The 22,519-nt window shown below is 36.1% G+C and overlaps 1 protein-coding gene across 1 annotated transcript; it reads left to right on the top strand.

The window, feature by feature from the left end:
• Positions 1 to 1,862: 1,862 nt before the first annotated feature.
• On the top strand, positions 1,863 to 9,274 carry LOC109000525 (pyrophosphate--fructose 6-phosphate 1-phosphotransferase subunit alpha-like). The gene is made up of 19 exons (XM_018977440.2): positions 1,863 to 2,051; positions 2,556 to 2,728; positions 2,822 to 2,934; positions 3,767 to 3,841; positions 3,935 to 4,048; positions 4,134 to 4,201; positions 4,391 to 4,474; positions 4,865 to 4,918; positions 5,104 to 5,184; positions 5,299 to 5,392; positions 5,479 to 5,552; positions 5,693 to 5,803; positions 5,905 to 5,949; positions 6,028 to 6,084; positions 6,746 to 6,850; positions 6,942 to 7,058; positions 7,241 to 7,338; positions 7,630 to 7,795; positions 9,013 to 9,274. Exons 1-19 carry the CDS (start codon positions 1,962 to 1,964, stop codon positions 9,136 to 9,138), a joined length of 1,845 nt encoding a protein of 614 aa, XP_018832985.1. The 5' UTR covers positions 1,863 to 1,961; the 3' UTR covers positions 9,139 to 9,274.
• The last annotated feature ends 13,245 nt before the right edge of the window (positions 9,275 to 22,519 follow it).

The following is a 22,519-nucleotide window of genomic DNA, read 5'->3' as shown; positions in this document are numbered from 1 at the left end:
TAGATTTCTTCCACTTTTTCATTTTGTACTTGACGAAAATTCGAAACAAGTGTGCCTCTTCAAACTGTTGTCCACGAACAACAACTAGTGCGCCTCTTCAAACTGCTCCTCCAACCACCAATAAGAATTTTTTTTCTCTCTCATAGTCTAGGCATTTATTTAAATTAATTTGTTAAATTGAACAAGTCTGGAATAAGGTTTTTATTTGTGGAGTTTATCTGAATTGATTTAGACAATATTATTGTTGTTCTTGTTGGTAGAAAGGCAGAACTGTGATGCGGGCGACGAACCAGGTTCACCACATCAAGTGTGTGTTGTGCAATAGGCAGACCGGAAGTTAAGTAGAGTTTTTGTAAAATTTAAGATAAACGATTAGTCATATAAAACAGAAGCAGTAACAAACATGAAAGTCTACTAAAAAATAATCTCATCAATAATGGGAGCCAAATTTATTTGTATTTTCTTTTATTCATTTCTTTATGAATTGTTGTGTATAGATATATATATATATATATATATATGAATAATTCTCCTTATAAATCACTATTTATCCCATACCCCACATCTAATGAAAAAAGAAAAAGAAAAAGAAAAAGAAAAGAATTATATAAAACAGGATCTACGACTTGTAGTTCAAAGTTGAAGGTGGAACGTTTGGTGAGGGATACGTGAAGTGTTTTTAAAGTTTACAGAGTCAAGTCAATTAGTTTGTTAAACCGGTGGTCTTCGATTGAATTTACAAAGAACAATGTGCTTTACGAATAGGAATAGGAATAGGAATAGGAATAAGAAAACTACGTCCCTTCGAATCTTCCCCACCGGTGAGTGAACTTTTCATCTTTCTTAATTGCTCTTACGATTTTTGGATGATTAAATTAATATATATATATATATATCACATCATTTTAACAGTGATTAAATTTGGAAAAAAAAAACGAATAAAATTACTCTTACGTTAATACAACAAGTTTGAATATTTATTTCAACGGGTTGAATAAAGAAAGAAAAGTGCTATTTTCTAGAAAATCTTGAATATTCTTTAATGGAAAGTAATTCTATTTTTCAACCGTTCAATGCATTATTTCAACAGGTTTAACCGTTGACTGTTCAACCGACTGCATTAAAATGTAGGTCAGATTTAAATAATAAATGTTTTACACCTTTATGGCTTTATCTCTTTGTTCATTGGGATTTTATCATTATAATTTAAATAAATATCTGACAAAATGTTCTTCAAATCTAAACCCATATGCATACTTATGCTATGATGGATAAGAAATAATAATATGAAATAAATAGTAATCGATCAGCTCAATTATGCTCCACACTATTCTTCATCTCTTAACTTTGATTTGCTTCGGATAATTAAATTTAAGTAAATAAATATTTTAAGAATTTTATTCGAGTGATTACAAAAAAAGGTAGGAGATGGTACTTTGAAGTAATTTTTCCATTGGAGAAATTCAAACCGAATTTGGATTAGACAAGTTCTATAATAACAAAGAAATTTCATAAAAATTAACTTATTAACTTACATAATTTTACGTGACATGTTAAATTTATTTTATAATAAAAATAATTTTATAATTTAATATATTATATTAAGTCGTGTGAATTTGTATGTTTATTCAACTTTTATCTAATCTTGTATAATCAAATGAGGCCTAAAAGTCTAATCTTACTAAAATATTTAATAGTTTTTTAGATGATTATTAATTATATGATATAAACTCATATTAAATTGGAACTCAAATGAAGTGGAGGAGAAGGGAAAAAAAAAAAAAAAACAGAAAAGTCATACAGTTAGTTATATCGTCGAAATGACCTTTACACAGTCCCTATAAAAACGGTCTTCTTCGAAACACCTACCAACATCACCCAAACCACTTTCAGTACTGTGTCGCTTCATTTTCAGCAACAACTCCTACTCCACCAACACAAAGCTCCCTGAGCGTTTCTCCATGGATTCCGACTACGGCATTCCAAGAGAACTCTCCGAACTTCAAAAACGCCGATCTCTCTACCAACCCCAACTCCCTCCTTGTCTCCAGGTCTCCTCGCTTCGCTTCCCCCTATCAATACCTCTACACTTTTGACTTTTTTTTTTTTTAGAGTTTTTCTTGCGTTATCTCCGATTGATTTTTCGCAAATCTTGGTGAATGAATTTGAAATATTTTCTTTGTTCTATGTGTCTTCCTCATCGTGTTCGACAAAACCTGTGTTCTGATTGCTGTCTAGATAGGCTATCGTTTCAAAGAACCGATGGAACTGCTCGATAGGATATATTGTTGTTAACTGCCATTCTGTTTTGGTTCCGTATTGTTTGCTTGTTAATATGTTTGTATTTATTCATGAAATCCTCTTTTGATATTTTGATGCAAAAGAGGAGTTTTTAAGAAATAAAAAAACATCTTGTTGCTTGCTACTCAGTTAATATTTATTCAGGCAATTAATAATTTTTTTCTTTAAAATAAAAATACATGTTGTCGCTTGGGCATGGCTCATAAACGGGGTGGAAAATATTGCTGATGTAATCATGCATTGCCGTTGTACAGGGAACTACTGTCAGGGTTGAATTCGGCGATGCAACTACCGCGGTTGACCCCAATGACTTCCAATGCATAAGCCGATGTTTTCCCCACACTTATGGTCAGCCAATTGCTCACTTTCTCAGGGCAACTGCAAAAGTCCCAGACGCTCAGATTATAACTGAGCACCCGACTATTAGGTCCATCTGACGATCATTTCAAAGTCATCTCAGTTGTATAGTTTCTTATATTACAATTACATCTTACCTGCCAAATGCATTGTCTTCTAACAGGGTGGGAGTAGTCTTTTGTGGGAGACAATCTCCTGGAGGACATAATGTTATATGGGGTCTTCACAATGCTCTTAAAATCCACAACCCCAAGAGTACCTTACTTGGATTTCTTGGTAAGCTTAGTTTTCTATTAAGGTTTCACTATCTATTTCTTTTGTTATATGAGTTTTTATGTGTGTTTATGTGATACCCCATATGATAAGGTTAAGGGTAGGTGGTGTAAGAGATCCCATATTGCTTGGAAATGAGAAGTTCTTATTCTTTATAAGGTTCTAATGAAACTCCAATTGTATCATTGACTAGTCATTTTGGAGTATAGATCATGTGGTTTGGGCCTTTCATTGGGGAGTTACAAATGGTATCAGAGCCTATTCTAACCAGAAATGTGAGACTTGAGCTATGCCTCCTATGACGGATTGGCCCTACGAGGATGTTGAGAATTTAAGGGGGGTAGATTGTAATACCCCATAGGATAAGACTAAGGGTAGGTGGTGTATAGGTTTTCACATTACTTGAGAAGGAGAAGTTCTTGCTCTTTATAAGGTTTCAATGGGACTCCAATTGTATCATTGACTAGTTATTTTGAAGTATAGGCCATGTGATTTGGACATTTCATTGGGGCGTTATAGTTTCCAATTTTTCGATGTATGTATTTTATAAACATGCATATACATACCTAGACGTGTATTTGATATACGCACACACATACACATATATCAACAGATAATTTAATCCGGCTTGATATACTTAATTTTTGCGTTCATTCTCTATGAATTTTTTATATGTTTGGTTTTGCAAGTGCTTCATACTAAAAAGCTGTCTCAGAAAGCTGCATTTTGTAAGATGTTTCTTTGTCATTTTGGTTGGCATATGAAAGGATGGTGTTTGAATTTCACAGCAAAATATGTTATTTACTTCAGCCAATTCCTTTTCAACTGCAAACAGGTGGTTCAGAAGGTTTATTTGCAAAGAAAACTCTCGAGATAACAGATGAGGTTCTTTCAACCTACAAAAATCAAGGTAGGTGGTCATATTAGGAAATTTTCATGTTGCAATATTAAACTATCATGCATTAAAGCTTAAGAACTATTTGATTTGGTTGTGCTTCACTAGGTGGTTATGATTTGCTGGGACGAACAAAAGATCAAATTAGAACAACCGAGCAAGTTAATGCTGCCCTAATTTCTTGCAAAGATTTGAAATTGGATGGCCTTGTTATTGTTGGAGGTACAATGGACATGGTGGGGTTAAAGTTTGCAGGCACATATTTTTAATTTGAAATTATTGAACATGATATCTGGTGTTTTTGAAGGGGTTACATCAAACACAGATGCTGCTCAGCTTGCAGAAACATTTGCCGAAGAAAAATGCGCAACAAAGGTATTCTGCATGTAAATTTTCTATGATAGAATTAGGAAATCCTTCAGTTGTATTTATAGGTGGTTTTCTAAAGATAATTGAATTTTCTTAAGCTTATGTTGTGATTCTATTGTGCATCTTGTGTAAAGTTACTTAAATATAATTTTGAGCTATTGCAGTCTATAATTTTAAATCTTTTGGATTTTGCAGGTGGTTGGCGTTCCTGTTACTCTGAATGGAGATCTTAAAAACCAGTTTGTTGAAACTAATGTTGGTTTTGACACAATAACTAAGGTATCTGCTGAATGATGCTGATTGTGTACTTGTACGCTCAAGAAATTACTCCTGTGTTCTTGGAGGAAGTCCCCCTTTTCCCTTATGTGTCAGCAGTCTAGATATATTGTGCATGAAAATTTGATACACACTGAAGATGTCAAGCCTATTACCTTTTCTTTCTGGTTTTGGTTCTTATTATGTTGATCACATGCAACTAGTGGCTGGGACGTGGTGTGTGTGCGCACATGCATGTCAACTTGGTTCATGTTAATAAAATTAGCATATCAATGTTTTTGTTTTGCCAACATCTGGGTACCATTCACTACTATACACTTGGCTACTAAATCATGTCATGAGATCATTTGTAATGGAAGAAACTTGATGTTGAGAATTAAATGCTCTTTTCAGGTCAATTCCCAGCTCATCAGTAATGTTTGCACTGATGCACTCTCCGCTGAGAAGGTAATGGATTAATTCCCATAATTTGATTCGCTGTGAAACAGATGATATTTTCAGTCTATGATTGTTGACGTTGCTGTTCCATAGTCCTCTTCTTCTTGGTTATAAATCTTTGGTATCTGTTTTCTTCCTTGGTTTTTTTTATCTTGTTCAATTGACAAGGTTACTTAACTTATTTTCTGTTCCAGTATTATTATTTTATTCGACTCATGGGTCGGAAGGCTTCGCATGTTGCACTGGAGTGCACCCTCCAGTCCCATCCAAACATGGTTAGTTTTTTTATTATATTATTTAATTTGATGTTCCAACTATGGACTTTTCAACATAGCTTCTACATTTTTATCGATCTCTTTTCTACGTGTAATCTGATACACTCTTTGCAGGTAATTCTTGGGGAGGAGGTGGCTGCATCAAAGCTTACACTTTTCGATATCACAAAGCAAATTTGTGATGCAGTTCAAGCGAGAGCAGGACAAGGTATCAAATAGTTTAAGTTTTTTTTTTTATGCCCTTGTTGGTGATAATTACCATCGTTATTATCTGATCTAGTCTATATATACCAGACAAGTACCATGGAGTTATCTTACTACCAGAAGGACTTATAGAAAGCATTCCTGAAGTTTATGCACTTTTGAAGGTAACTTAGGCAGTTTAATAATAATTTCTTTGAAAGAACCACTGTTGTGGTTGCTTTTATATTTCTTTTTGTATTTTCATGTGATATTAATGAGTAATCAATGCGCATTAATGCTCTAATATTTACATTTTGTGCCTCAGGAAATTCATGTTTTGCTCAGGCAAGGTGTTTCTGCTGATAACATTTATTCTCAACTTTCACCTTGGGCATCTGCTTTGTTTGAATTTTTGCCACCCTTTATTAAGAAACAGGTTCCAATTTTCCATAGACTTCTCCCCTCCAAAGACACATTACTTTTAATTTAACTTTATATATTATATGGCCCATATAATTGAGATTTTGAATGTTACAGCTGCTCCTTTACCCTGAGTCAGATGACTCTGCACAATTATCCCAGGTAATGGGCTTTAGATCCTTCCATAATGAAAAGAAACGTTAAGCTTTGAGATCTATAAGATACTACTTCATTTTACAGATTGAGACAGAGAAACTTTTTGCACATCTTGTGGAGACTGAAATGAACAAGCGTCTGGTACACAGTTCTTCTTCGTACGCTGTTTCCTCTTTTCGTAGTTTTTTCATGATTTTTTCTAAAGATGATGGTAATGGGATTTGTTTCTCTTTTTCTCATAATATTTTTCTGGGTGGGAAATCTCAGATGATGTTCCCTCTGTGTGTTTTTCTTTTTTGGTACATCAATATCTACTTATTAACATTAAAGGAAATTCTAATCACTTGTAAAGAGGAAAGTTATTTTTATTTCTTTAGAGCAAGGATAACTGATAAAAAAAATCTTTAGGGCAAGGTTTTGGAATCCAGTTGGCCCAACCACTCCCCACAAAATCCGAAATTCAATTGAGTGCATTAGTTTTTTGCTGCTTTCTTGTCTCTTTTCTTTTGCTCTAGTATGACATTTTGCTTTCATTCCTCAGAATTTTAATCCTTACTGAAGTCTACATTGTGTAATCATTAAATATGCCTTAGACTTCTTGTTCTTGTTCAACTTTTATACTATGCTTGCCTCTTGTTTTTTTTTTTTCAATGAGTTTTAATTATGATTCTTGGCTATTAATTGCTTTTCGGATAAGAAATTATAACCTACTAAGAATTGGTTTCACAGTTAACTAAGTACGTTTAGTTATCTTTAATGCAACAAGAGCCTTAGCTTCTGATACCTTTCGTGTTCTAAACAGAAAGAAGGCACGTACAAAGGGAAGAAATTTAATGCTATCTGCCACTTCTTCGGCTATCAGGCTCGAGGATCCTTAGTGTCAAATTTTGACTGTGACTATGCCTATGTATGTAAACACTAGGCTTTGCTTTGTTTCCTCATCCTTTTTTTGCTACTAATATTCTCCTCGAGTTAATACTGAGACAATGTTCGTGCAGGTTCTTGGGCATATCTGCTATCATATTTTAGCAGCTGGTTTGAATGGTTACATGGCAACTGTAACTAACCTGAAGCATCCTGTGAAGAATTGGCGTTGTGGTGCTGCTCCGATTACCGTAGGGGTTTCTTTCTTTTAATATTTTTATAGCCTTTCTCCTCCATAAAACCTGGAAAATATTTATTTTACAATTTTTTTAATGTCTTATTTTCAAAGTATTGTCCAGAGATTTTCATTCATTGATAATGCTTGCAGTTGTGGAGAATGTTGACTCCATTGATTGTATTTGATGAACATTAGGCAATGATGACTGTGAAGCATTGGTCTCAAAATCCAGGGGCAATAGGAAAACCTGCCATTCACCCAGCTACCGTGGACTTGAGGGGAAAAGCATATGAGTAAGTCTCCCAGCGATTGCATTTAAGTTGCCTCAATGATATGATGTTGTGATTTTGGATAAAGGAAGCGAAGAACAGAATATAAAATATAGAAGAAACTGTGACTAGCTTTGAATTGAGTTATTTTATTTTACATTTTTGGATGGGGCAATTGTTTCTCTCTCTTTCTCTATCTCTCTCTTCTCAATTTTGGCCCCCCCCCACAACTTTGCTTGAATAAAGCATTGAGTTTTGCTTCATGAGATCTTATTGTTGTTCTGGTTCTGAACTGTTGGATAATTTTGGTTGTAGTCTGTTGAGGCACAATGCAGCAAAATTTTTGTTGGACGACCTTTACAGAAATCCAGGGCCCCTTCAGTTCGATGGTCCTGGTGCTGATTCTAAGGCTGTAACTCTATGCGTTGAAGATCAGGATTACATGGGCCGCATCAAGAAATTGCAGGAATACCTCGATAAGGTGCTTACAATTCTATTATCTCAATATTTTAGTTTTACTCAAATGTGTGCTATGAACCTTGCTGTGAAAAGAAGAAACACAGATAAAGACTCAGTTTCAAGGTTTTGTAATCCATCACTTCCTGCTGATGGATTTATTCCTGTGGGATGTTCAACTTTGATGGCTTCTGTTTTCTCATCACAGTCTTACATTCTCATGCAATGCAATAATTCCTGATTTAATGTAACCTATGAATATTTATTCTCAATTTATCAGTAATTTGATAATTTGGGGTCACATCACAGACTTGTTATAACTTATACCTTCTATGCATCACATATTAGGCTTGCGTCACTCAAACTGACACCGTAATAGCTGAAAATATTTTCCTTTTCTTTTTTCTTCATTCAATTGAAAGAATCACATCCATATACAATGACCACTGCTTTCCCAAGTTATGATTGGTCTCAAAACTTCTTATATGGGAAATATCGCAACTTGACCTTTGGCAACAACAGAAATTCTGAAACTACATAAACACACCCCTAACAAGTTGAAGTTGTGCAACCATAAATAAAACAAAACTGGCTTCTACTTTTGTAAAACACTGAAACTTTATAGAAAGACTTGAGAACCAACGGGCATAGCCTATGGTGGAACTGGTCTAAGTCTCATTCCATTTAACACCCTGCCAAGTCCCACATTGGATGGGTGAAGAATTATAGGAGTGAATGAGCAAGATAAATTTTGGCCAAAAAAGAAAAAATAATGAGCAAGACAAAATGTGCATTGAGTGTCAAGTCTCACATTAATTCCTTACTAGATAGAACTGGGTTATATTATGGTTTCAATGAGTTCCAACTGTAACGTCAAGTAGTCCTTTTGGATTATAAGCTCATATCACTACAAGAAATATAGTCTTTTGCGGCCTTTTTTTGTCAGTTGGAAATAAAATCGTCGCAAAAAGGCTTTAATTGCGGCGATTTCTACATTGTCGCAATCTTTTTTCATTGAGTTTTTAAAATGGTTTTTAATTGCGGCGATTTTTCATCGTCGCAATCTACCTACATATATGTAGGTAGAGCTTTCCTTAGGTCATTACATGCCCATTCCATAGCCTATCCCTTCTCTAATTTGCACTTTTGCCGATCAATATCTTGTGGTTCAAATGAATATCCTTACTTTTTTGCTTGCTTTCATCTGTGAATTCGCTTATTGAATTCTTTTTTTCTTCCCAGGTACGAACCATCGTAAAGCCAGGATGTTCACAGGATGTTCTCAAAGCAGCTTTAAGTATTATGGCTTCTGTGACAGACGTTCTCTCTGTGATGGCGTCGCCTTCATCCAACAACTCATCTATCTAAATATAGTTATTCGCATCTAGATCTAATGACCATGATACTCGGATTCCAAAATGTTAATATCCTGAAATTGTAGGTGTGCAACCGAGTCTGACTTTTTTATTCTAACATCTGCCAAATAATCAGGATTGTATTTCAAGCTCTGGAAGAGATGAAATTTTGTTTATGGTACTATATACACTATGTTTTTTTTTAGTTTGAGGCGTCCACGGATCAATGGCTTTGAGGCATTCTACACAGTTTAATACAGTTTCATGTGTCTGCAAATTGCATTGTTAAATGATTGCTAATTTGCTACATAGTTTATGTGCCCTGCAGGTGCCGTGGAAGCAACTGCATGCCTTTCTTGCTAGACCTGCATTGTGCTGGTGCAAAAGTATTTCATGACTATGATATAAAATCTAACCCCTTTTTTCACATATAGTTCAATAGCATCCTCGAGAAAGTTGGCGTGATTGATAAGAACTAATTTAATAGACCAGAAGCCGGTATATTACTTAGAGAAGTACTACAGCCATAAAACATCAATTTGTGAGATTATTTTTGTGGGATTTTTTTGTTGCTAAAGCATTTCTCTTTTACTTATTATAGGACCATAAAAATTGCTAAAACGAGTAAAAAAGAATCGCTAAAAATCTATAATCCGAATATTCGTTTAGCATTAAACAGGTTTGGAATCAAGTCAGCAAAAATCTTTCAGCTTTTTAACCCAGTGGCTACGAATGAACTGGTTAATTTTCAAGTCCATCCTTTTTAATACAATGTGTAATGAGCCCTTACAGAATATGAATTACAGGAACTTAGAGAGAGAAAGTCCAGGGAGCAGAGAGAGAGAGAGAGAATAGAGTAGAAGATTGCGAGGGAAATTCTGTCAAATTTCATCTTATTCCTTTCACTGCGTTACAATCTGTTTATATAGTTGAACATTATTAGCACGACACCGTTTCAAGCTTTCTACACATTTTGCATTCACATAACGACATCGTCGTGCAATCACTCTATTAAACAAGAACCCACACACGACTTGTCGTATTACCACACTAACAGAATTAACAGAACACACTAACAGAATTAACAGAACTAACACTTTAACTACTTCTGCATTCAACTCACGAGCCTTCAACTCATTATTCTCACGAGCCTTCAACACTAACTGCTTCTGCACACAATCACCCTTACATTGCTCAACCTCTGGACCCTTACATACCCCTCCCCTTCAAAGCACCTTGCCCACAAGGTGAGGAAAACTCTTCCTTAACTGCCAATAAGGCTCCCAAGTGGCTTGATCAGCATCAGTGCCTTCCCACTGGACCAAAACTTCTACCACTGCTCTGTTGTTCACTTTTCTGCTACGACGCTGTAGAATAATCTGAGGCTCAGGTGTAAGTTCACCTTGAATATCCACTGGAGGTAATGTTGCCAAAGGAGAAATATGATGCCCAATCTTTTGCTTTAAACAAGAAACATGGAAAACAGGATGTAATTGTGACTGTGGAGGTAATTCAAGACGATAAGCCACCTGTCCAATCCTTTCCAATATTTGGAAAGGACCAAAAAACTTAGGTGACAGTTTCATGTTTTTCCTTACTGCCAAAGACTTCTGTCTATAGGGCTGAAGTCGTAAATAAACCCAATCTCCCACTGTAAAAGCTCTCTCAGTATGCTGTTTATCATACTGAAACTTCATTCTTTCTTGTGCCAATAACATATTAGTCTTCAAAATGTCTAAAATCTGTTCCCGAGACTTCAACAATTCTTCCACAGCTTGATTAGAGGAAAGACCTGGAACATAGCCTCTGAGTGGAGTAGGTGAAACACCATAAACTGCCTCATAGGGAGTGATCTTAGTAGAGGTGTGGAAACTGGTATTGTACCACCACTCAGCTAAAGCCAACCAATCAGACCACTGCCTTGGTTTATCACCTGAAAAACATCTTAAAAATTGCTCTAAACATTTGTTTACAGCCTCGGTTTGGCCATCACTTTGAGGATGGTATGCTGAAGAATAAGCCAGATTTACATCTTGTAACTTGAAAAACTCCTTCCAGAAGGAACTGAGGAAAGTGGAACCACGATCTGACACAATGGATTTTGGCATGCCATGTAATTTAAAAACATGGTCCAAGAAAACTGAGGCAACTTTAACTGCTGTGAAGGGATGTTTTAAAGGCAAAAAATGAGCATATTTCGAAAGCCTATCAACAATTACCATAATAACTGAGTAACCTCTAGACAATGGCAATCCTTCCACAAAATCCATTGAGATATCAGTCCAAACTGCTTGAGGAATTTTTAAGGGCTGAAGTAACCCAGCTGGGTGAACATTTTCAACTTTATTTCTCTGGCATACTTCACACTCCTTGATGAATTTCTTTATCTCGGTTTTCATACCAGGCCAGTAGAAGTCAGATCTTGCCCTCTGTAGTGACTTATGGAAACCTGAATGACCTGCAACAGGGCTTGCATGAATATAATGCAAAATTCTGACTTTTAAGTCAGTGCAGTCAGGAATATATAACCTCCCCTTCTTAAACAAAATTCCTCCTTGAATAGAAAATGATGAACTTGTTGTAGGGTTCTGTTGCAAAATCACAAACTGTTGCTGTACCACCTGGTCTTCAACATATGCTCTTTTTATCTCCTCTACCCACATAGGGTTTGGGACAGATATGGCTAACACAGAATGGACATTTTCCCACTGGCCTTTCCTAGATAAAGCATCTGCCACCTTGTTTTCCACTCCCTTTTTGTATTCTACTGAGAAGTCATAGCCAAGCAATTTAGAGAGCCACTTCTGTTGAGCTGGTGTGCCAACCTTCTGTTCCAACAAGTATTTTAAGCTATGATGATCAGTTCTAATGAGGAATGAGCCACCCAACAAGTAAGGCCTCCACTTCTTGACTGCCAATACCAAAGCCAAAAATTCCTTTTCATATGTTGACAATTGTAAGTTTTTTCCTTTTAAAGCTTGGCTCAAGAAAGCCAAAGGTCTTTGTTCTTGCATCAATACTGCCCCTACACCACTCCCACATGCATCACATTCAATCACAAACTTTTTAGAAAAGTCTGGCAAGGCCAAAACAGGAGGCTGTGTCACGGCTTGTTTCAAGTCAGCAAATGCTTTAGTTGCTGCCTCAGACCACTTAAAGGCTTCCTTCTTCAACAAGGTTGTTAATGGAGCAGCTATGATGCCATAATCTCGAATAAACTTCCTGTAATATCCAGTCAATCCCAAGAACCCTCTCAAGGATTTAACAGATTTAGGAATTGGCCATTGAATCATGGATTCTATCTTTTTCTGATCTGCCATGACTCCCTCCTTAGAAATGAGGTGTCCCAAGTATTCAATCTCACGGCAGGCAAAGTGACATTTAGATTTTTTAGCATACAATTGATGGTCTTGTAAGGTATGCAAAACAGTGGCTAAATGCTTCAAATGTGAGTGCAAATCTCTACTATAGATCAGTATATCATCAAAGAAAACAATGACAAATTTTCTTAAAAAGGGTCTAAAGACATCATTCATAAGACCTTGAAATGTGGAGGGTGCATTAGTGAGTCCAAAAGGCATTACAAGGAACTCATAATGACCCTCATGTGTTCGAAATGCTGTTTTGGAAATGTCATCCTCTTTCATGCGAATCTGATGGTAGCCTGATCTTAAATCAAGCTTGGAAAAAACAGTGGCCCCAAAGAGTTCATCAAGCAATTCATCCACTACTCGGATAGGGTATTTAGCTTTGATTGTGGCCTCATTAAGTGCTCTATAGTCGATGCACATTCTCCAAGAGCCATCTCCCTTCCTAACTAAAAGGACAGGTGAAGAAAATGGTGACTGACTTGGCCTGATGACACCAGATTCTAACAATTCTTTAACTATTTTTTCAATTTCAGTCTTTTGGTAGTATGGATATCGATATGGCCTCACACTTACTGGTGTAGTATCTGTTTTCAGAAGTATCTGATGGTCCTGAGACCTTTGTGGAGGTAAGCCTCGTGGTTCATCAAAAACTATCTGAAAGCTGTCTAACAATTTCAAGACATCCTGAGGTACATCATGCAACACCTCTTGAGACTGAACTGCAGTGATTTGTAAAAATAATCCCGTGTTCTCCATAGAAGAGATTTTTGTAACCTCCACATCATCCACAAGATTGCTGGAAGTGGAAGTTAAGGCCTTTAAACAGGTCAAAACTCCTTTGTAAGTGAACTGCATGCTTAATTTGCCAAAATCCCAAAGGATAGGGCCCAATGACAGCAACCATTGGACTCCTAAGACTATGTCACAACCACCCAATTTCAAGGTAAGTAAATCAGATAGAAATGTCGTACCTTGTATAAGTAGTGGCACATTACAGCACTTCCCTTCACTAGCCACCAAGTCACCATTTGCAATTCTGACTTGCAAAGGTTCAGATTGTTGTATTGCCAGTCCACATTTACTTGCTACTGCAGTATCCACAAAATTATGGGTACTGCCAGAATCTATTAAGATAGTTAACCTTCTCTTCTTGATATGGCCAAGAACCCTCATTATTTGGGACTTGGTGTTCCCACCAAGGCTTGAACTGAAATTGCAGCCACACCAGCAACCCCTTGCATCTGTTGTTCATCATTTTCTTCTGACTGTTCAGGTTCTTCTTCTGATTCGCATGGCTCCATGTGAGATAAGTCCATACCTTCTAATACATATACTCTTGGTTTTGCACACTTGTGGCCTTGATAATATTTCTCTTCGCAAAAGTAACAAAGCCCCTTCTTTCTCCTTTCTTGCATCTGATTTTCTGAGATCCTTTGAAAAGGCATTTTTGAAACAGCCTGCCCTCGAGGAGGTGCTCCCAAGATTGAAGGAGCCTGTATTGGTTTCTGTATACTAGTCCCCGGATCATAGGAGGTGTTCTTCCACACCTTCCTAGTGCTCCAAATGTTCTGTTCTTGAATCTTGGCCAATCCAAACGCATCATTTAAGTTCTTAGGATTAAACATCTTCACAGCGAATCTCACCTCATCTTTTAAGCCACTTATAAAGCAACTTAGCTTATTCTTCTCAGAGATTCCTTTAAGCCTATTAGAAATCAATTCAAATTCTGTCTTATAGGCTGCTACTGTACTCAATTGCTTCAACCTTGTAAGAGCCTCCATTGGGTCATCATAAACAGATAAGCCAAATCTTACCTGCAACGCTTGAGTAAACTCATCCCAAGAACGAAATAAACCTGCTTCAGATGAATTCTGAAACCATACCAAGGCCTCTTCCTCCATATAGAAGGAAGCAAAGAAGATTCTTTGTCCGGGAGGTACTTGATGGTACAAAAAATATTGATTAGCCTTATACACCCACGCCACTGGATTTCCACCAGAAAACCTTGGAAACTCCACTTTGATGTTTCTAAAAAATCCTCTATCGACATGGTCACGGGCAGGTACCACTTCATTGTCATCATGCATTTCTTCCTGTGCGTTTGATCCATTGATTGATATTTTCGAAATCTGCTGTAATACTTCTGCAAACCGTTTATCTTGATTTTCTCTGTCAATTCTTGCATTTTCTTGTTGCTGTAACAGAACAGCAATTGTATCTTCGAGCTGCTTCTGATGGCGATCTTGTTGCTCTCGTAGACTATTCAAGGAATCCACCACTTGTGAATAGGATCGCGTTCCTTCAGCCATGACTACTGATACCAATTGTAATGAGCCCTTACAGAATATGAATTACAGGAACTTAGAGAGAGAAAGTCCAGGGAGCAGAGAGAGAGAGAGAATAGAGTAGAAGATTGCGAGGGAAATTCTGTCAAATTTCATCTTATTCCTTTCACTGCGTTACAATCTGTTTATATAGTTGAACATTATTAGCACGACACCGTTTCAAGCTTTCTACACATTTTGCATTCACATAACGACATCGTCGTGCAATCACTCTATTAAACAAGAACCCACACACGACTTGTCGTATTACCACACTAACAGAATTAACAGAACACACTAACAGAATTAACAGAACTAACACTTTAACTACTTCTGCATTCAACTCACGAGCCTTCAACTCATTATTCTCACGAGCCTTCAACACTAACTGCTTCTGCACACAATCACCCTTACATTGCTCAACCTCTGGACCCTTACACAATGAAAATAATTTTCTTCGACCAAAACAAATGTAAATAGAGCATCATCAGGCATAATATCTAGGCTCGTTTAAAGCCTAAAAAGGGATGATCAAGGCACCAATTTCTATGCGTATCTGGGTGCGAGAGTGAGGGATCAGGAGAGTTGGCTTGGACGGCAAGTGGGTGCAGCAGCGGATTTTAGAAGCCAAATAAATACAAATATAGATAACTGATTTATTATACTTGAAGCATAAGATAAGTGAATGCGTGGGGAATAAATCCAAGCTGAGTTAATACACGAAACTACATTCAAATGGCCGAGACCTCCTTTTACCTGTAATATTATTGCTGCTTTCTGCGCTGTAGTTTATGACAGGTTCCAAGTTCCAACTGGCCGCTGTGCCTGCTTTTTAAGACTTCCAAGCTTGCCATCACTTGGTTCAGATAAGGGTTGCTATCCTCCTCCTATGATCAGCAACATTGATAATGCAGATTGGGTTCCTTCTCAAATTTCAACCCATGAGAGGTGAGTTTAGTTTTCAATTTTTTGTGTGAATCTTATCCTCTATTTCTTGGCATTGTCTCAGTTATTTCTATGGACTTAATTCACTACAACAAATATCATTTTTTGCCAGGAGTGAGGCTCGTGGGAAAAAGCATATCTTTAGTGGGAAAAAACTTTTTCTCCCCAATTTTCTCCGTGGCAGATTCGTGACGTATAATTGGTAAAGAAAGGGTCTTTTCCCACCAACACCACAAGTTCATGAGAAAAACATTATTTTTCCCACGACATCAGTGACGATTAAAACATTTTCCTCTCGTGTCAAATAAGGTCTCATTGCCACATGATGTGGTGGGAAATACCATCATTCCATGAGAAGAGTGGTGGCAAAAAATATTTATCCATGACATATACTCGTGGGAACAAGTTTTTTGCCATGCACAATATTCTTGGAAATTGTATTTTTGCCACAATTACTTTTGGTGGGAAATATATATTTGCAACCAAACTTAACAGTGAGAACTACCTAATTTCCCACCAAATCTTGCCAGCTGGAAAAAGGTAGTTCTCACTGTTAAGTTTGGTTGCAAATATATATTTCCCACGACATCCATGGCGGTTAAAACATTTTCCTCTCGTGGTAAATAAGGTTTTATTGTCATATGATGTGGTGGGAAATACCATCATTCCATAGGAAGAGTGGTGGCAAAAAATATTTATCCATGACATATACTCGTGGGAACAAGTTTTTTACCATGCACAATATTTTTGGAAATAGTATTTTTGCCACAATTAAGTTTGGTTGCAAATATATATTTCCCACGAACACTAGTCACGGATAATTCTAATTCCTCATGAAGTGGCTTCGTGGCAAAAAAGTTCAATGGACCACGATACTAGTTTATAGCGGGAGTGACACTCATGGAAAAAGATGTATTTTTAGTTGAAATAATTCTTTTCCCCACCAAACTCAGTTGGTGGGGAAAAATGTGACACCACGGCTAAATTTGATTAGAAATGTTCACGTTCTCATGAAGTTCATTCGTTGCAAAAAGTGTCAATAACCATTATTTTCCATGAAAAGTATTCATGGGAAAAGAGTTATTTACATGACAAATGTTTCTAGAAATATGGGAATTCCCACCAACAACTGGGAAATATTTCAAAGAAAAGGCAATTTTTTCCAAGAAAATTAGTGGTGGGAAATACTGTTGTTGGGAACTAACCTATTTGTGACCACATCAACCCTTCTTAAAAAGAGAAATTGCCACCAACAACATCTGCCTGTAGGAAAAAAACCTGCCGTGGGATATTTGTTTGTGGGATAATTAATTATCCCACAATCTTCATACTACTCAAACATCATTTTATTGCACCTCATCAACAAATAAAACCAACACTATATCAAATGATTCCATCCAAGTCTATTTCTTACCAACATTATATATAACATAATGTGAACTATTAATTTACAATTCTTGTGGAGTATTGGGTATTAAGGCCATGACAATACAACATTTGTTGCAAATAGAGCTCAAGTACAACAGGGAATTACCAAACATGTTCAGTAATGAATCTAACAAATCCTTGGTCAGGCAGTACATGTATGATTATAATTTTGTCACATATACACATTACTCCACACAGCAACATGTCGTTTAAGCTGTGTTCTCCAATTTTGTTGTAGTTCTACAACCCATCTTAATCCACACAGCATGGTGTCTCATAGTTACCTGAAAAAACCATGTATAATAACACAATCAGCCAATAGAAAACATTAATTTCCAAGCTATTAGGACGTTACTATAGCAAATAAAATCAAGTTGGTGACTAATATTTATCTGGGAGATTAACCTACTGCCTAGCTAAAACTGATCCTATATCCAACAACTTTGATTTCATACACCTATTCCCAAGTGTTCATATTGTGGTCCTACTAGTTTATGAATCCCTTAAATACACATTTAAATAAGTATAATATCGATTACACTCGGCCACCATGGAGTTGCCGATTCAGAAATCTATTTGGAAGAGGAAAAGATCAAGCAATTTTCAATGGCTACTCTACTTGCACCGGAAAATATTGGACAAAAAAGCAACAAAAAAGACTGGTACTAAATAAAGTGTTTTATTTATTCAGGCTCAAGAAAAGAGGAGGCAACAGTTTTAACTTTCACACACACACATGCATATATATATATATATATATATATATGTAACCATATAATATTGACTGGAACTACTAGAGCCGATGAAAAAGATCACTTTGTTAGCCTACCTATCAAGAAGGAATATCTCCCTCAACAACATTGAATCAAAGTTTAAAATTCTCAAGTCTACAAGTAAAAGTGTACGTAGGGTGATGCATGGAAATGACAAATGTGAGGAGTTGACAAATGCACATTATCTCCCTAATTTGACCATACAATTGATGGAAACAAGAGATTTATCTTTACACTGCAATCATGCACTTTATTATATATGTCAACCTACTCATTGGGGTCTATTTCTTAGAGATCTACAATAACTAAACATCACGAAAGACTTCTGTCCACTATTGGAGGTGCTAAACAATACTGGGAAATAAATTCAAGTCTGATCATAAATCCACAACATTTTGTGCCATAATCTACAAAGTGCACATCCTACACCACTGGATCGAGGTTGTAGTCATTTTTAGATGACTCAGTCCCACTGGAAATCTTGCTAAGATTTCTCCTGGGAGTTAAGATTTCTCGAGGTTGTCTCATCGCAAATAAGGTCTGCAAAAGATTGTGATATTGTTATCATAAAAGCACAAAAGTAATCCAAAAAATAATAAATAAATTAGTTTAAGCACCAGGTAGTAAGAAATAAGATTTATCATGAATCTAATATTGTGAAATGCACCCAAATTAGCCTCAGTTGGATGAGAAATGGAAAGAAATAAACGAAATTGTCCAGTTAAGTCAAAAGCCAAATTAGAGCCGCTGCTGCAGAAACATGCATGCATTAAGATAAGATAAAGAAAATGAATTGAGTAATATGGAAAAGTAGCAAACAATGATATGGAAAAGAACAAGTAGGGAGAAACAAGGCACCAACAACATCACCAAAGTAATTCGTGATGCAAAGTCCATGAGAATTAAAGATGGATTTTAACCAAAGCATCACCAAAGTAAATTCAGAGAATAATGATTTTTTGGTCTAAAACCTTTAGGATATTCTGGAAGTATGGCTAGAAACCTATAGAAATAAAAACATTTACATTATTTAGCTTGACTTGATTAAGGCAAGTAACCAAGATTGGTGACTCCAACTGTGGTGCCTTAAACTGTGATGATATCATCCTGGAGTAACCATATAATGCCAGTAACCAAGATTAGTGAAAGAAGAATAGAAGGATTATCCTTGGGGAAACAGTTGTTATTTTATTAAAATAAAATAAACTATTTATGTAGAAAGGGCTGGGTTGGGTTTGAAAACTTCTCTACAGAGGGATAAGAAAGTGTAAATAGGGTTTTCTGAGGTAGGCATCAATTTTTGGTTTATTCAGTTTAACTTCATATATAACTGACAAGGAAAGTAGTGAGGTGAGAAAAAACAAAACTGGATTTAGCACAAAGAAGTGACAAAAAGGTTGCAGAATATGAATTTGTGGAGAAAAATCCTCCAGTCAATACCTCTGACTCGACCTTTCTAACTACAAAGCATCACCACAACATGGATCTCTCTATAATCACGTGACATGGATATTGGGTAACTGAACCAAACATTCCATTAAATCAGATCACTAAATCAGTGAAGATTATCAAACATACCCAATGATGTTTTTTCCCAATAAAGCTCTATAAAAAAGAGAAATTTGATGAAAACGGATTTGTGGCAATTCTCTAGTAAAGGAAAAAAACCATGCAGTGATATGGAAAAGAACAAGTAGGGAGGAAAAAATATTCAGCGGGTGTTAAGAAAGAAAGGATGACGCATTCATCTCTCCTGCTTGAATTGATACTTTAGATTCTATAGATAATTCAGACCATAAACATACAAAACACAAGGCATATACTCAACATAAGTATCAATAAGCAAAATCAATACAAGTAAATGTTGTGATAATCTAGCCTAAAAATTCCTGACTAAATAATTCATAATTGGAGTCATGGGAATGAGGTGGTAATATAAGGAAATAGTGGTGACCACATCCACCTTTGGAAAAAAATTGCAGTACCTATTTATTTTTAGACTCTATATATTTGGAAGAAAATTGGTTATTAGGCAATATTTGAGGATTGTGAGGTAACGATATATGGGATAATAAAATAATTCTCTAATACCATGTTTCTTTAGTCAGCCCAGTGCAGACCTTTATTGGACTGTGGAAAAAAGACTAAGATGTCACAAATTAATTCCCTGGTTTGTATTGACCATAGAAAACAATGCAAAAATCAAGTTATAACATTTACAAACTTTATAAATAAAAGATAATTTACAATAGAGATGGGAAATAATATTAAGTTCATAACCAATAAACATAATGTTGGTCGCTATTTGAGACCTCAAGTTAAAAATAAAATAAAAACACCACAACAAAACAGAGATCTTCCAAATCATTTTCAAGATCTACATTCCCTGTCTAATAGGTTGCAATTTGTAAAAATATAATGCAAAATTAGTATAGAGAGATATTTGTTAATAATCTTTGATTCTTTTGATAAACACGACTCATAACTTTGAGTACTCTTAACGAATAAAAATGGAACAGTAAAATAGGAACAATTAAAGGAGCGATTTTGCTTTCCCAAGTTGATGTTGAAAACCAGAACATGAATTAAAGACTGGGGTTTCTATTCGTGACAGGTACGAGCTGAGAGACTTACCACTGCGAGAGTGGTGACGGCATCTACCAGTTTGTGGACAACTCCGACTTCAAACCGCGCGAACCCCTCTGCTCATACCCACGAGGTGCCCTCAGCTAGTGACACCACATGACCATGTGCTGTCTTCGGTGGAGCGCATGGTCCAACCAGCCACCAGTCAAATCCACGAGGTTGGCGACGTTGGAAGCTCCACCGAGTCTTCTGGGGTTGAAGGTGGTAGATGCAAGCCGTGGGAGTTGTTACCAACTCGTGTACGCTGACCCTTTCCTCTTTGCGAAATTATCTCCCTAATTGACCCAACATGGAAATGGTCGATCACGGGAGGATTTCATGAAATTGGAGAAAATAAGAGAGGCAGAGGGAAATTTTGGTAGACTTGGTCTGAGGTGAGAAGAAATTTCCCCGCTGAAATCGGACGAAAGGGAGAGAATGCACGCCAACTCCAATTTTCCACCATGTTGTTCATCGAATTGGGTTTGCACATGTTTTTTTTTTCTTAACCGGGTTTGCACATGTGTTAAGCCGTGTAAAATGAGGGTTTTTTTTTTTTTTTTTGGCGGCGAAATATGTTGGGGGGAAAAGAAATTTTTTACAACAATTTTAAGTGAGCTGTTGGCATGTCACTACAACAGAGCAATTCTTTTCCCACGAACCCAGTTTATGACATAAATCAAGTATTTCCCACCATGGTTTGTCTTGGAAAATATTTTTGTGGCAAAAAGGCTATTTTGTTGTAGTGATTGGATCTGATTTGCACAAGCATGTGTATATATGAAAAGCATTAAATTATTCATAAGTCCAATGATGTGTTATTAAATGATATAAGGTTCCATTAAATTGATATTAGATGTAATGTGAGTTAAAAGTTGATAAATGGTGTCAAACTTTCAATTGCTCCATAAATATCTATCTATCTATCTATCCTAAATTCGGTCTATTCGCATACCTAAGTTTTACATTCAAATTTTATTATTGTCACTGTGTAGTATCTTATGATTGTATAAGGTATAGAGTCAAAATTTAAATTTAGAAAACTTTGCTCTTATGGTATGTTAAATTATTCCTTGTTTTATAAAATTAAGTTAATCGGAATTTTCTAAAACTATATTCTAACCACTGTTACCTTTACCTACTGTATTATATAAGAATAATGTTAAATACAATTATGATTTGTGAAAACGTCGCACACTCTTTTTGAAAAATAGTAAGGTTTACCATTAAAAAATTACTATTTTTGATCCTATATTTACTTACTCTATGACTACAAATATCATTTTCCATTATATAAACCATTCCCTACAACTTCTCATAATATTCTACCCGTTCTTGAATCGAAACTATGCCAAATCTTCCCCTCAAGCAGTGTCTGCTTGAGCATTTTACCAGATGAGTTAACAGAGAAACGCATGCAATACTCAAGGCACAGGTACGATATATAATCACATTATTGCAAATTCGAAATGATTGAATGGATTTTCCAATCAATTTAGGTCTTCATATAAAAGCAAAAAGAAAAATTTTACTTATCATCCCTATATCATACATCACACATAATTTTTTTTATCTTTTTATTTTTTTTCTTAGCAAATATGTAGTGTAGGGATGATGAGTAGAATACTCAATTAGTTTAGCAGTAATAAAAAAATAAAATAAAATACAAGTAAGTGTGGTATGTGGAATGATGAGTAACAAAGCTCAAGCAAAAAACAAAGCTATGAATTACAATTGGGGAAAAAAAAAGAATAGTGCTACATGTACTTCCATAGGGGTGTACAGGAACTTACCAAATCGGTCATAACAGGCTGGAACCGGTGAAGAACCGGCTAGCGTGCGGCAGATATTTGCTCAAATCAAAGTTGGCCGGTTCGGTCCCGGTTTGAACCACTGTCAAACCACTGAACCGGCAGATGGTATATGTA

This window comes from Juglans regia, chromosome 8, assembly GCF_001411555.2.
Source record: "Juglans regia cultivar Chandler chromosome 8, Walnut 2.0, whole genome shotgun sequence".
Taxonomy (NCBI): Eukaryota; Viridiplantae; Streptophyta; class Magnoliopsida; order Fagales; family Juglandaceae; genus Juglans; species Juglans regia.
Note: the sequence above shows the minus strand (reverse complement) of the source record. Positions and strands in the feature narration are given on the sequence as shown.

What these genes read in the sequence shown, in the direction of transcription:
- LOC109000525 (XM_018977440.2), top strand. Translation starts at nt 1,962, where the DNA reads ATGGATTCCGACTACGGCATTCCAAGAGAACTCTCCGAACTTCAAAAA. An exon ending in TACCTTACTTGGATTTCTTG is followed by an intron (nt 2,935 to 3,766) that starts GTAAGCTTAGTT and finishes AACTGCAAACAG; the next exon opens with GTGGTTCAGAAGGTTTATTT. An exon ending in TTGAGGGGAAAAGCATATGA is followed by an intron (nt 7,339 to 7,629) that starts GTAAGTCTCCCA and finishes TTTTGGTTGTAG; the next exon opens with TCTGTTGAGGCACAATGCAG.